At 30.8% G+C, this 13,200-nt stretch overlaps 4 protein-coding genes across 4 annotated transcripts; all 4 read left to right on the top strand.

Annotated features, from left to right (window-relative positions):
* Positions 1-146: 146 nt before the first annotated feature.
* Positions 147-1,189, top strand: LOC115033322. Its single transcript, XM_029485660.1, has 3 exons — positions 147-240; positions 330-429; positions 546-1,189. Exons 1-3 carry the CDS (start codon positions 191-193, stop codon positions 714-716), a joined length of 321 nt encoding a protein of 106 aa, XP_029341520.1. The 5' UTR covers positions 147-190; the 3' UTR covers positions 717-1,189.
* On the top strand, positions 983-8,755 carry LOC115033149 (dynein heavy chain 6, axonemal-like). Its single transcript, XM_029485232.1, has 6 exons — positions 983-1,069; positions 1,873-2,118; positions 5,675-6,118; positions 6,252-6,421; positions 8,055-8,554; positions 8,626-8,755. Exons 1-5 carry the CDS (start codon positions 983-985, stop codon positions 8,302-8,304), a joined length of 1,197 nt encoding a protein of 398 aa, XP_029341092.1. The 3' UTR covers positions 8,305-8,554; positions 8,626-8,755.
* Positions 8,457-11,911, top strand: LOC115033148 (dynein heavy chain 6, axonemal-like). The gene is made up of 7 exons (XM_029485231.1): positions 8,457-8,554; positions 8,626-8,755; positions 8,841-8,942; positions 9,024-9,173; positions 9,623-10,432; positions 10,521-11,177; positions 11,426-11,911. Exons 1-7 carry the CDS (start codon positions 8,457-8,459, stop codon positions 11,909-11,911), a joined length of 2,433 nt encoding a protein of 810 aa, XP_029341091.1.
* On the top strand, positions 11,901-12,748 carry LOC115033920 (dynein heavy chain 6, axonemal-like). Its single transcript, XM_029488796.1, has 2 exons — positions 11,901-12,373; positions 12,440-12,748. Exons 1-2 carry the CDS (start codon positions 11,952-11,954, stop codon positions 12,606-12,608), a joined length of 591 nt encoding a protein of 196 aa, XP_029344656.1. The 5' UTR covers positions 11,901-11,951; the 3' UTR covers positions 12,609-12,748.
* Positions 12,749-13,200: the final 452 nt, after the last annotated feature.

Raw genomic sequence — 13,200 nt, 5'->3', positions numbered from 1 at the left:
TATAGTTTTACTACAGTTCTGGAATGCTTATTAAGAAACGTATCCTTAGCGACGACCTTTGAATCGATACCAACTAAATAGAGAATTAACGTGGGTGCATTCAACCTATCGGTATGCTTCAATGTTTGTCTTGTTTAGTAGGCCATCATCATTTGGTTTCGCCTTAGATACGTGTAGTCGTTTATAGGTAATGGCAGCTCGAAGGAATTCGTCGGAAAAAAATCCAAAAATATACAGCAAGTATGATAATATATCGTTGTTTAAATACTACTGTATTGTACGTCTATCACACGACTGTTATATTAAATTTTAACTTTTTCGTTTGTTAGTGATTCGGAAAATTCTAAGGTAAACATTGTCACAACAAAACGGACAAACGCTAAGTGTTTGCGATCGATTCCAAACGAAAAAGAGGAACCCAGACGTTTAGTAAGTTTTGATAATGTTTTCCTTCCTTTTATTCTGTTCTAAAAAAAATGAGTTGAATTATACACGATAATCCTCGTCGTTATAATTTTGACGTGTGGTATTGTGGTCTATTATAGTCTTACTCAGGGCAATACACAAAAACGAGAGAAGAACATGCACCAAACAGAGTAGTTAATAAAGAAGTCGAATTAGACGATATGAATCGTAAGTACCTAGCACCTTATAATATAATAATCGATTATTTATTATGTAATAAAAGTATACAACTCGTACAATCGAGATATTAACGAGTCAAGCTTAATGTTTAGCCGTCGAAACGGGCGAGTCAGAAGATTGCACCACCGTCGGAAAAACGTCAGTTAAAGAAGAACCACCAGAAATATTGAACCTAGACAAGACCATTGAAGAGTTAAAGACGGCAGTGGAATACAAATTTATTTATCTAGTTTACGCGGTCAGCAAAAAATCTAAATATTTTTCACCGTATAATTTCAAAATTGTTCCGTTTCAAAACATCAACGAACGTTGTTTCTTTACGCTAAGTAACGAAGGTATGTTGTCTCATATTCAAAACGAAGTGACATTCACGACATTTGCGCAATTTGAAGAGGAATATAGATCATATAAGAAAGTCGTAAAAGTAAGTAAAGGTTTTTATATTGACTACGTATATAAGTAGGTACAGTTAAACGTATTGGCTAAAAGTTATAACTTATAACCTACAGTAAAGGCTTAATACGAAATGCATTCAAATTTTAATAATAATAATAATAACTTATCTAACAACAATGAGGTATGGTGAACTATTTTACAATGTTTTTTAATTCGGATTTTGAACGAATTTTCAATTAAAAATTTACCTACAAAATTGATATTTAAAACTGTAAATAATAATATTTTATATAGGATTAGCATCTATCAACTTTAAATATTAACAATTATATAATTAATATAAATACAATTTTGAAAAACTAGGTTGGGATTTTTTAACTTCAATTGAGAATAGACTTGGTTGCAAAGATGTAGTTGATTTAAGCATATGGGTGGAGCGAGGGAAGATAATTAAATAACAATTTGAAAGAGCCTATTGAATAACGTTTATTATTTCTTTGACTAAAGCCCTTCTCGCTTGGCAGTGCAGTTTCAAAAAAAAAAAAAAAAAAGGTAGGTATTTTGGAGTTTTTAAAATAATTAATTACAATGCGATTGACAGCTCTCTTGAAGCTTTTTTTCAGATATTGAATCTAAATCTAATAAGAATTTGACTCGTACTTATATTGGCGACGAGGTACGGGTGGCATATGATGAAAATATACTGTTAATGACTAACAGCCTGTATATAGACTGTATATTATTTTAGGACTTGTGCGATTTATATGAACCTAAAAAACGTTGTTTATCTTTGAACTCGCAATACAACTGTGTATATAATTTTGTACGCAGATACCGCTGTTTAAAAACTATTTACAATGGAAGTGTCTGCACTTCTGGTACAAGTACATTTCGCAGAACAAGTACAGTTGGGCGCGGGAAGAGCTACAAGCCCCGCTATCGTTATTCATGTTGTCCGCTCCACTACGGGACGCGTCGTTAAAGGTATCTGCCCTGATTTACCAGACGGCGACAATAAGCTTGTACAACGGTTCGGTTACCGAAGAAAACACACTTCAAGGATTTAAAGAACAACAGGTTGGTGTTAATGCGCGCAAGGATAACCGTCGCGGTTGTTAACAAAGCTACGACCGCTTTGTGTAAAATTACTTAAAAGTCAGTGGGAATTTATGGCTCAGGGACAGGAACTGAACATATAAAAGCACTGGTTCTGAAACAGGAATCTTTAAAATATTCAGAACCGAAACCTTTATTTTAATATATAAAGTACCAAAACTGAACCGGAATTTTTAAATTAAATAGATTTTCTCAGGTTCAAAAATAAAATTATTTTATTCATCATGATTTAATGGTATTACTGTTTTGTATAACTATGTATGAACTAGGAATGATCATATTATGAGTTTTATAATATTTCTTATACTATTAATTGAACCCGCATTCCTGCTAGGTATTTAAAATTATTATACTTTTCGGTACCTAAATTATTTGAAACTGATACAAAAATTATTTGGAACCGATACCTTTATTATTTTTATCAAAAAACCTGAACCGAACTGGAACAGCTATTTTATTTTTGGAGAACCAGTATCGAACTGATACCGATAAATTAAAAAGGTTCCAGTCCCTGATTTTCGCATATATATATATTTGTGAAAAATAGTTAAGTTTTTAAGTAGTTTTCGCACGTTTACAGATACACTAATAAGAATCATTTTATAGGACATATGTAGACGATAATACATAATATATATTGTAAAGAAAAAAATCACGCACTTTATGCCTACGTTATTTTAATGAGGTATAAAAATGTAAAATAAAATATAAAATTTCACTTTACATTTATAAGTATTAAGACTTACCATCTTAATCATATTTTAATTTGGTCGGGTGCTCAGATTGCTCTAATCTTTGACGGATTTTCAAATGTCACTCAAAAAAACGAAAATATTTGAATATTGTACCCGACTGATCTTTTCTTAGAGCTTATAAATTAATACTCATTTTATTTGAAAAATTGCAAGTATATGTGTCAATCGATTTAACATTACAATTATATTATTACAGGACGTACCCCACACACCATTTTAATATTTCCCAACTATGGTATAAATATTTCCAGGAAAACAATATAGTTGTCAAAATATTTGAAAAATTTGCGTAAATAATAAGGAAATATTTTATTTATATTTTTTGGCCAAGAAGTTCACTTTTGAAAAATATTTTGTAAAAAACATTAACAAAACATTTTAATCATATTTTTTTTAAAAACATTTTAATGAAAACATTATAAAAATATTAAGTCAACATTTTTGTGCAAATTTTATTATTTTATGAGAATAAAATATTTTACAATATTATTATTCAAATATTCATTATTCAAGCACTCCAAAATATTCACAAAATATTATCATTTCCCAAATTCTGTGTGGGACCTACCTAATTTCCGTATACCAGATACGAGCTTATACCTCAGTTGGTATACGTATCAGCCATTATTAATGTTATTTATTTATTTGAAATACACGACCGAAAATATATACAAATTTTTATACTATTATTTTTTAATTTCGTAGCGCTGTACATCTATACTACAGTTATTAAAGTCAAAACAATAAATATTAGATATTAAAAATATAAATAAGTATTATTTTTCTGACTATCACCTGATAGGTCAATAAATAAGTTTTATGTGATGATAGAAACCAGTGGAATTCGAACATTACCGTTTTCTTGTCTGAAGTGCAATTTGACAAAAACAAGTGCAATTCGGCCTTACCCAACTATAGATACTTTATTGGCAACTCAAAATATCTTTTATTATATGATACAGTTCGTCTGTTCAGAACAACTATTAACCAAGCTATACTTACAACTTTTTAGTACTTGTCAGCAAACTAAACGTTAATAAGTATTAAATTATATTATTATTACTATTTAAATTATCATCCTATAATATAGGTACACCGAGCACTCTGTACAATGAACAAAATAATATCTATACGTACCTACCTTTTTATTAATGTAAATTCCACTAGTACTAATTTTTAGTAAGAAATTAGAAATTTCTAGAAATTTTAGATTCTTAGCGTAACGAAATAATGTATTTATTATAATTTTTACTTTTAAATTAAAATTTTAATTTTATCACTTATCAGTAGGTAGGCATATTTGAAACTAACTATTATTCCACATACATTTTGTCCGAAGCTTTTAGACATGAATACAGTAATAACTTTGCAATGCCATAATGCAAATGGAACAGCCTGCTGTTTATGCTGTCCCAAACTAAAAACACAAAACAATTATAATAAATGGGTACTTACAATTAATTATCAATTGTTTAACTTTTTAATTACCTATACGAAACAATTTTAATTTTTAAACTTGTTATTCCTACTTTTTATATAATGTATAACTGTATTGTATAAATGTACTTATGTAACAACTATAATAAAGTATCGCAACAGGATAAAAAGTAAATACAAAGGAAAAGTTGCTGTGCTGTTTAGTAAGTTTTAATTTTACCTACATGAAAATTATTTTACATTTAATCATTGTTGTTTTTACAAAAAAAAGTTTTTTAAAGTTAGTAGGTACTTTGTAAAATGTGAATGTGTACCTACCAATTACATTCAACTAAATTAAAATAAAATGTATATAAGCCACCTATATAATAACTAGATAGTTATAAATAGATTACCAATAATTGTTAATGAGTTTGACGCTAAAATCCAAAAAACTTCGAAATTTTCCAGCTGTCTGTTCACCGTTGTGCCTAAACATAAATATTATATTTTATTTAGAAAACTTAATTCTATAACAAATATATAAAGAATACATTTTACTTGCATGAAATACCGAACAAATTGAAATTTACGTGAAGGAGAGGGTTAGAAAAATTAAAGTTTACTTAAGCCACACGTAAAATATGTTTTTGAATATCAATTAAATAGGTACATATTCTTTATAAAAGAAATTTTATTAGAAATATTGTACCAGTTTTTCAAGCGTTTTGACTAAGAAAAATACATTTTATTAACGTACATTTAAAAAACTAAAAAAGTCTAAAACTGCAATCGCTTATAAGTTATAGATATCTAAAAGATAGAAAAAATATAGGCTTTTAAAAAATAATTTAGTATCTAAATAATATAAATATTTGTTCCTCTTAGAATACATCTAAAAACCAAGATCGTTTTTATTGAACCTGCAGGTAAGACTTTGTTAGTGTTTCTCAATTATTTTATAACTTTTAACTTTAAGAGAGCCTCATTCAGTACTAACTTGATCCAATTTCACCCTAGAAACCTGATATTTAGGATATAGTTACTACTCGGCATATCTACTATTTATTTGCATGTCAGTGTGAATTTGTTTTATTTTGAAATATTTTACCTATAATATTATGAGCGTAATAAATCCTCAGAAATTATCCTAATTATATAATATTTTTTACTACCTTAGAAACGGGTTTTACTTTAATTTTTATATACTGTATGCCTACTCAGAATGTAATTTTTATTTCTAAAGGTGTACATATTATATAACGTCTCCTTGGCCAAGATGGTTAAGGATTTGAACCATATCATTATTTTATCTTACCGCGATATACCTTACGTGTTTCGTACAGGAGAGTAGCACCGAGGCGGCCGTCGGACAATTGCAGAACCTACGTTTGACGGTCAAAGACTTAGTGCTGGGCGCGTGTTCCAGTGCCCTGGCCGAGTGCGGGTTCACTACGGACGACTCGGAATTTCGAGTCACAAAGGTCTCGCGTATAGCAAAGTCCCACGGTGCAGATGGCGATAGTAGAGGGACCACCGGCTACACGATGCCGTTCGTAAAACAAAGGTCCAAACTTAAATGTTGCCAGAGGATTTGCCGGTTCATCGCGTTCGTCGATTTCCAGTTGCAGTCGCATCTGCACAAGATTGCCAGGAATCAGATCGTTCGATTTGAGGCGGACGTGCGCAGGCACTACAAGTACGTTCCCGTCGAGCTACGTCAAATGAACGGGCACGCCGACGACGTCGATACCATGCTGGAAAGTGACAAGTCTTCAGATGAACCAAAGGTGAGAATAATAATTATTATACATACGGTAGAAACGATCGTAATATTACAATTGATAATATTATAATCGTCGATTTCGATATAATATACACAACATATACAATATTATATTATTACATACTTTCGATGTACAGTCACCGTTGTTCGTATTGGAAGCGTTTTTAACGAAAAACGGTATCGAGTTCGATAACGCGCAAAGCGATTTCATCAATTACGTATCGTTATTAATAGAAAACTGGAAATGGATCATTATCACACACTTTCCTCCGCTTCTGGACGACATCGAATTCAACGATTTCGTAATGTGAGTTTTAAATAGGTACTTGAATAATATGAATTCACCATTTCACCATCACACAGTGTATACTCCGGCCCACGAGAGTCCATATGTCAGAACGCGTCCGTCACTGCGCATCGGCACGTTTCCGAATAGTGGGAATGGCATCATGGTGGGAGAGAACAGACGTCACGTATTACTATATGAATGCGCGGTTTACGTATGGACTCTCGTGGGCCGGAGTATATTGGGTTAACTGCTTTTAAAGATTAATTATATATCAGAACTTAACAGTAGGTATTTTTACACCCTGTAAGTTATACTTTCTATGTAACTACGAAATTAAGTATGGATTTCCAAAAAAGTTCAAAACCAACAAAGCTGTAACTTTTTTTAAAAACAATTCTGACACTGATTTTAGATAATTCATTTTTTAGGATTTTAATTATTAGGTCCATTCATTTTCAACCGATTCAATTGCTGTACGGGCTTAAATACATTGTAACACGATATATTGCTGCGTAATATATGCTAAAGAAATAAGCCCTGTAGATATAGACTATAAGATGATCCAATTTTAAATCAAGATTGTAATTTTATAACCATGCGCAATACGCCTGGTTTTATATATTTCTAAGTTACTGTCGTTGGTACTCATAAAAACTTTATGGTTAACTATTAATAAAATAACCACAAAATATTTATTAACCGATAAGTAGGCAATACAAATAATATTATAAACCGTGACCAATATAAATGCATTCGCGTATATTTTTGATTCTTTGTAAATACAGTTCTATAAAAAAAAAAAATATAATATGTTTTTCACAATTACGTCATATTATATTATAATACCTTTAATCTTAGGTCATTAAGTTCCTATGCCCTATTCAATATACTGCATAATATATAAATTTAATTTTTTTCTTATTTTAACAATTTATTTATTTATACATTTTTTTTTTTAAGATACTTAATCTAATTTTTTTCATGAACGTTTTTTTCAATAGTAATTTTGCTTTAATTTTTAGATACCTATCAATAGTGCTTGACCATATTAACGGATACCGAATAAAAAATAATATAGTCAACTTTTTTTTTTCGTTTTGAACCGACAGCAGGGAGAGTCTGTTTGCACAATACTACTCTAATAGTAGTCAACTTAATAATTTTAAACTGTTTTCTTTCTAAAATGAGAACATAACTGTAACAGGTACTGGTACTCCAAAGTCTAAATTATACATAAAACAAATCAACCGTAATGACTGAAATGTATTTATATCTTATTGCGTGTTTTCGAAATAACAATTTAATTAATTAATAATTAATTAAGCTTATTTTTAGGTCATTTTAAGATTCTTAGAGCATATTTTACTAATTTTGAATGTTCATAAACATTTTTTTTTAGTACATAAAATGTATAGTATTATATAATTAATTATTTATAATATTTAACATATGTATTTGTTAAAACATTAGTGTATACCTAACTCATTAGTTACTTTAAATTAGTGCCTAGTGGTATTACATAAATCACTATTTTGTTAGTTATTTTCTTTACTGCAATTACTAACATTATATACTAACTAAGCATAACGCCGTTACTAATACTTAATGTATCTGTTCTATACAATCTGAAGATTGAAAATAATCATTTCAGCCCGTCAATTTGCGGTAATCAGAATGATCGTGTCTGCGGCAACGGACCATCATTGCAGTTTGTGTTCGAAATTGACGGTGCGTATCAGAACACCACAGAAAAAATATTCAATTATTTCACTACGAATTTTAAAGCGGTACACAAGTACTTAAAACGTCTGGAATATGTACACATTATTTACAGAGACAACGAAGATATCGATCGAGGAAGTATCGAAAATGAAACCAGCAAGTATTTAGTCACTTATTGATGTAGCTACACGAAATCTACCATTTGGCTAACGTCAAAATGTAAATAGATACATAATATCCTTTTATTTTCTTAGGCATATTTAATTTTCGAATAATGTTAGAGAAATACAGACGACAAATAACCGACGTAGACAAAATAAAGACCGTAAAAATGTTGGGAATGTTTCATTTAAAATTACATATTTTAAAAAATGTTGCTAAACCGACCTGCGAATATTTATTAGAGCTAGTGGAAAAAACGCTTGTAAAGTATGTGCGAAATCATACTTAAACAGTATGTAAAAAAACTATCTTATAAAATAAAATATACTTTCATTTAGAGCGGGAAAACGGTTGGTGAATGAACTGTCAAACGAGATAAATGATTCGCTCAAGTACCTCCACACTTCACCATCTACTGCTGCACAATACGTAGATTATAAAAAGTTCCTGGAACATTTTTCCATGAGGGTTAGCATTTAAACAATATAATAATATTACTTATACACTAACGTTACAAGGAAATTAATAGTATTCCTGTGATTTAATATTTCAGTTGGACGAGATAGATAAAAATCAAAATTATATTAGAGAACTTTATGACTTGGCTGAAAAATTTGAAGTACTCGTTCCTGATGAGGATATCGACAATTATGATGTTAATAGCAGTATTATTACTCTGTAGTTGATAGCTTAATAATAATAATTTATGCAATTTGTATTTAATATTTATTTACAGAAATTTGCAGACGCGCTAACTACTTTACACACAACTTTTGAAGACATTAACAATGAACAAGACAAACTAATCGGAGAATTCGTCAAAAAAATTGAAATTCATATAACGGACATGATTCAAGATGTGGAACAAATAAATTCTGAGGCCAATGTAATGATGTATAAGATAAACTGTATATGATGTATATAATATACAGCCTAGGAAGTAGTATTCCGAATACAAGCATTCGTAATAATTTGTTTAATAATTTTTTTTCCCAAAATTATTTAATACTGATATACTGAATACTTTTGAAAGCCTTTAAAATACTTTTAAATTTAAAATTAAGAATTAAAATTAAATTTTTTATTTTAATATGTATACTTTTGTTGTAAATCATAAATTATTACGGTTATAAATTATTACACAAATATAATATATTTAAACTAGGTTATAATTTCAAATATTCCCAAAAACAAATGATATAATATTTGGAATTTTAAATTTTTTATTTAAAATATTATTTTTCATAAGCATTTCAGTATTTTACCCATGTCTTACATTTATAATATATAAACCTTTATTAAGTATTTAGTATCATTAGTTATATTGATTTTCAGGAATCATGGTTAACTGATATTAACAGTAATAAAGAAGAAGTAAAATTGTCATTATCGAAGCTCAATAACCGATTAGTAGAACGCCAAGAAGAATCGAATTTGTATAAGTCTTACCAAGGTTTCTTTCTAGTAGAAATGACCAAGTTTGATATTCTAAGCGATGCAAGTGAAGCTGTAGGACTCAGAATCTTGCTGTGGGATAGTTTGGACGAATGGGAAAAAAAAATGTCTATTTGGGAAGAAGATAATTTTCATAATTTAGAAGTAGAACAAATGAACACATTCTTAGCAGTAAATTTAAATTACGTAATGCAATTTAAAAAAAGTATTCCTGCATGCAAGCTTGTTGATCTTATTGACCAAAAAGTACAGTCATTCAAACAAAAAATGTCGATCATAACAATGTTAAGAAATCCAAATCTGAAGGACCATCATTGGATTAAAATCGAGCAGATCCTTGGGACGAAATTTCCGACAAATCAATATCTTACTCTTATTATGCTCGAAAAATTAGGTGCTTTCAAATATGGTTCTGAAATAATAGATGTTTCAATGCAAGCAAGTTCTGAAGCTACTTTAGAGGCGATATTGAAGAAAGTTGAAGATTCTTGGAAAGCTGTAAATTTGATTATACTTCCCTACAAAAATACTGATGATCTTTTTATACTCGGATCATTGGAGGAAGTTCAATTAACATTAGAAGAAGCAAATATAAACTTAAATACTCTCATTTCATCAAAACACATAGCGATGATTAAATCAAAAGTTGAAGAATGGATAAATTCTATGGCCATTATGAATGACATTCTAGTAAGTAATATAATAAATACATTTTATAGAATATTTAATTATATTTAACTTAAAGACCGATTCAATTTTTTTAACATAATGTGTTTAGACGGAATGGATGTTGTGTCAGAATAATTGGATTCATTTGGAATTGATATTCGCTGCACCGGACATACAACGACAACTTCCGAATGAAGCTAAATTGTTTAATCAAGTAAACAATTCATGGAAGAGCATGATGCAAAAGGTTGTAAAAAATTCTTTAGCAATAAGCACATGCACTGAAACCGACCTATTGAAAACTCTTATAAAAAACAACCAACAATTAGAACAAATAATGTTATATTTAGAAGCATATTTAGAATCAAAAAGAGTCGTCTTCCCGCGGTTCAATTTCTTAGCGAACGATGAGCTTTTAGAATTAATTGCTCAAGCTCGAAATCCTAGAGCTGTACAACCGTACATGAACAAATGTTTTGATGCTATTTGGCGAATTCGATTTAAAAACGACGATGAAGAAGGAAAACCACTACAATCGGTAATAGATGGAAAGTATAATACACCTACAGACGTTATCGCTATGATATCTCCAGAAAGAGAGATCGTAAAATTCGTGTCACCAATTAAAGCCACCGGGAACATTGAATTTTGGCTATCTAGGGTAGAAAAGGAAATGATAAATACACTACGATCGCTCATGACCATAGCCATTGAAGATTATGACGAAATTCCTAGAGAAAAATGGGTGTTACTACACGCTGACCAGGTTAAAATTTGAATGATTTATGGTACTGAAATATGAAACTATTCGTTTTTTCAGCTAGTGATATTAGTATCTCAAATGACATGGTGTCGCGACGTACACAAAATCCTTAAACTCAAGTCCAACATACAAGAATCGTTGATCGAATTTGAACGAAATTGTTTTAAATTAAGTATTTCTACCACAAATCACATTAAAATCTGCGTTATGATTAAAATTTTATCACTAATGTTGAAGGCTTGTCGTTTTAGGACCTGAATGATTTATCAATAATGGTTCGACAAGGACGTTTGACCAAACTCCAATGTTCCGGAGTACGAGCATTGATCACTGTCGATGTTCACGCAAGGGATATTATATCTTCTATGGTCGTCCGCAAAATTAATAGCGAGGAGCACTTCGAATGGTTGAAACAACTTCGTTACTATTGCGATACGATAGACGGCTGTGTCGCGTACTCGGCCAATGCTCGTTGGTTGTATGCTTTCGAATACCTAGGTTCATCTCCTCGATTAGTGATAACGCCGTTAACTGACCGATGCTACCTATGCTTGATGATTGCGCTTCAGTTATGTTTAGGAAGTGCATTATCTGGACCCTCAGCCACAGGAAAAACTGAAACGGTCAAGGATCTCGCGAAAGCGTTAGCTACACAATGTGTCGTATTCAACTGTTCTGATGGATTGAATTATAAGGTGCAGAGTCACGTCGGATGTACAACGACTACATTCATGTGAAAAAATTAATATTCATGAATCTCTTCTTTTATTGTAGACGATGGGTAGATTCTTTTCTGGCTTAGCTCAATCGGGATCTTGGTGTTGTTTCGACGAATTCGACCGGGTAGGGATTGAAGTACTATCGGTCATCGCGCAACAGCTAATCACTATCACGAATGCAAAATTGACTAATGCCAATAAGTTCACATTTGAAGGTCGAGAGATTAGACTTATCAGGACATGTGCAGCATTTATAACGATAAATCCAGAATATTCTGGGAGAAGCCAACTACCCGATAATCTACAAACATTGTTTAGATCTGTGGCAATGATGATACCAGACTATAGTTTAATTGCCGAGGTTCTATTGTATTCCGAAGGGTTCAAGTTGTCAAAAATGTTGTCTCATAAAATAGTAAAAATGTATCAATTGTGCAGTGAACAGCTTTCCATTCAAAACCACTATGATTTTGGAATGAGGTAATCAGTATTTGATTTATTTCAAGTATTATATTTTAATCTAACAAATATTTTGTATTATTGTAGAGCTATAAAAAGTGTTTTAGTAATGGTGGGCTTGTTGAAACAAGAAAATCCTCTCATTGAAGACAATTTAGTCGTAATTAAAGCATTGAGAGATAGTAATTTACCGAAATTTCTAAAAGATGATGCCATATTATTCAAGGTATGGAATACAATTTTAAATTGCCATTGAAACATAATGTACAAAATATAATAACTTTAGGATATATTAAACGATCTATTTCCCGGAGTTTTTTTACCAGAACAAGATTATGAAATATTCCTATCGACTGCTAAAGACGTGATGGAAAGTGAAGGCTATCAAATTAAAGAATGCATATATGTAAAAGTTATACACTTATTACAGACAATGATTGTCCGACATGGTATCATGACTGTTGGTTCAGCGGGAAGTGGAAAAACTACGATTTTAAAAATACTTGGTAAAACATTATCAGATCTTTACAATAAGAAAATAGAAAACCAACATTACAGACCCGTGAACATATACAAACTGAATCCTAAAGCGATAACTATAAGCGAACTTTACGGCCAACTGGATCTCCATACAATGGAATGGAGAGACGGATTACTAGGAAAAATTATAAGAAAAACAGTTCAAGGGGAAAGAGAAGAATTTCAGTGGGTGATATGCGACGGCCCCGTAGATGCAATATGGGTCGAAAATCTAAATACCGTACTTGACGATACTAAGATTTTGTGTCTGGCCAATTCCGAACGCATACAATTGAGCTCTTGGGTAAGAGTTTTAATGTTTTATACTG

The sequence above is a fragment of the Acyrthosiphon pisum genome, chromosome X (genome assembly GCF_005508785.2).
Source record: "Acyrthosiphon pisum isolate AL4f chromosome X, pea_aphid_22Mar2018_4r6ur, whole genome shotgun sequence".
NCBI lineage: Eukaryota > Metazoa > Arthropoda > Insecta > Hemiptera > Aphididae > Acyrthosiphon > Acyrthosiphon pisum.
Note: the sequence above shows the minus strand (reverse complement) of the source record. Positions and strands in the feature narration are given on the sequence as shown.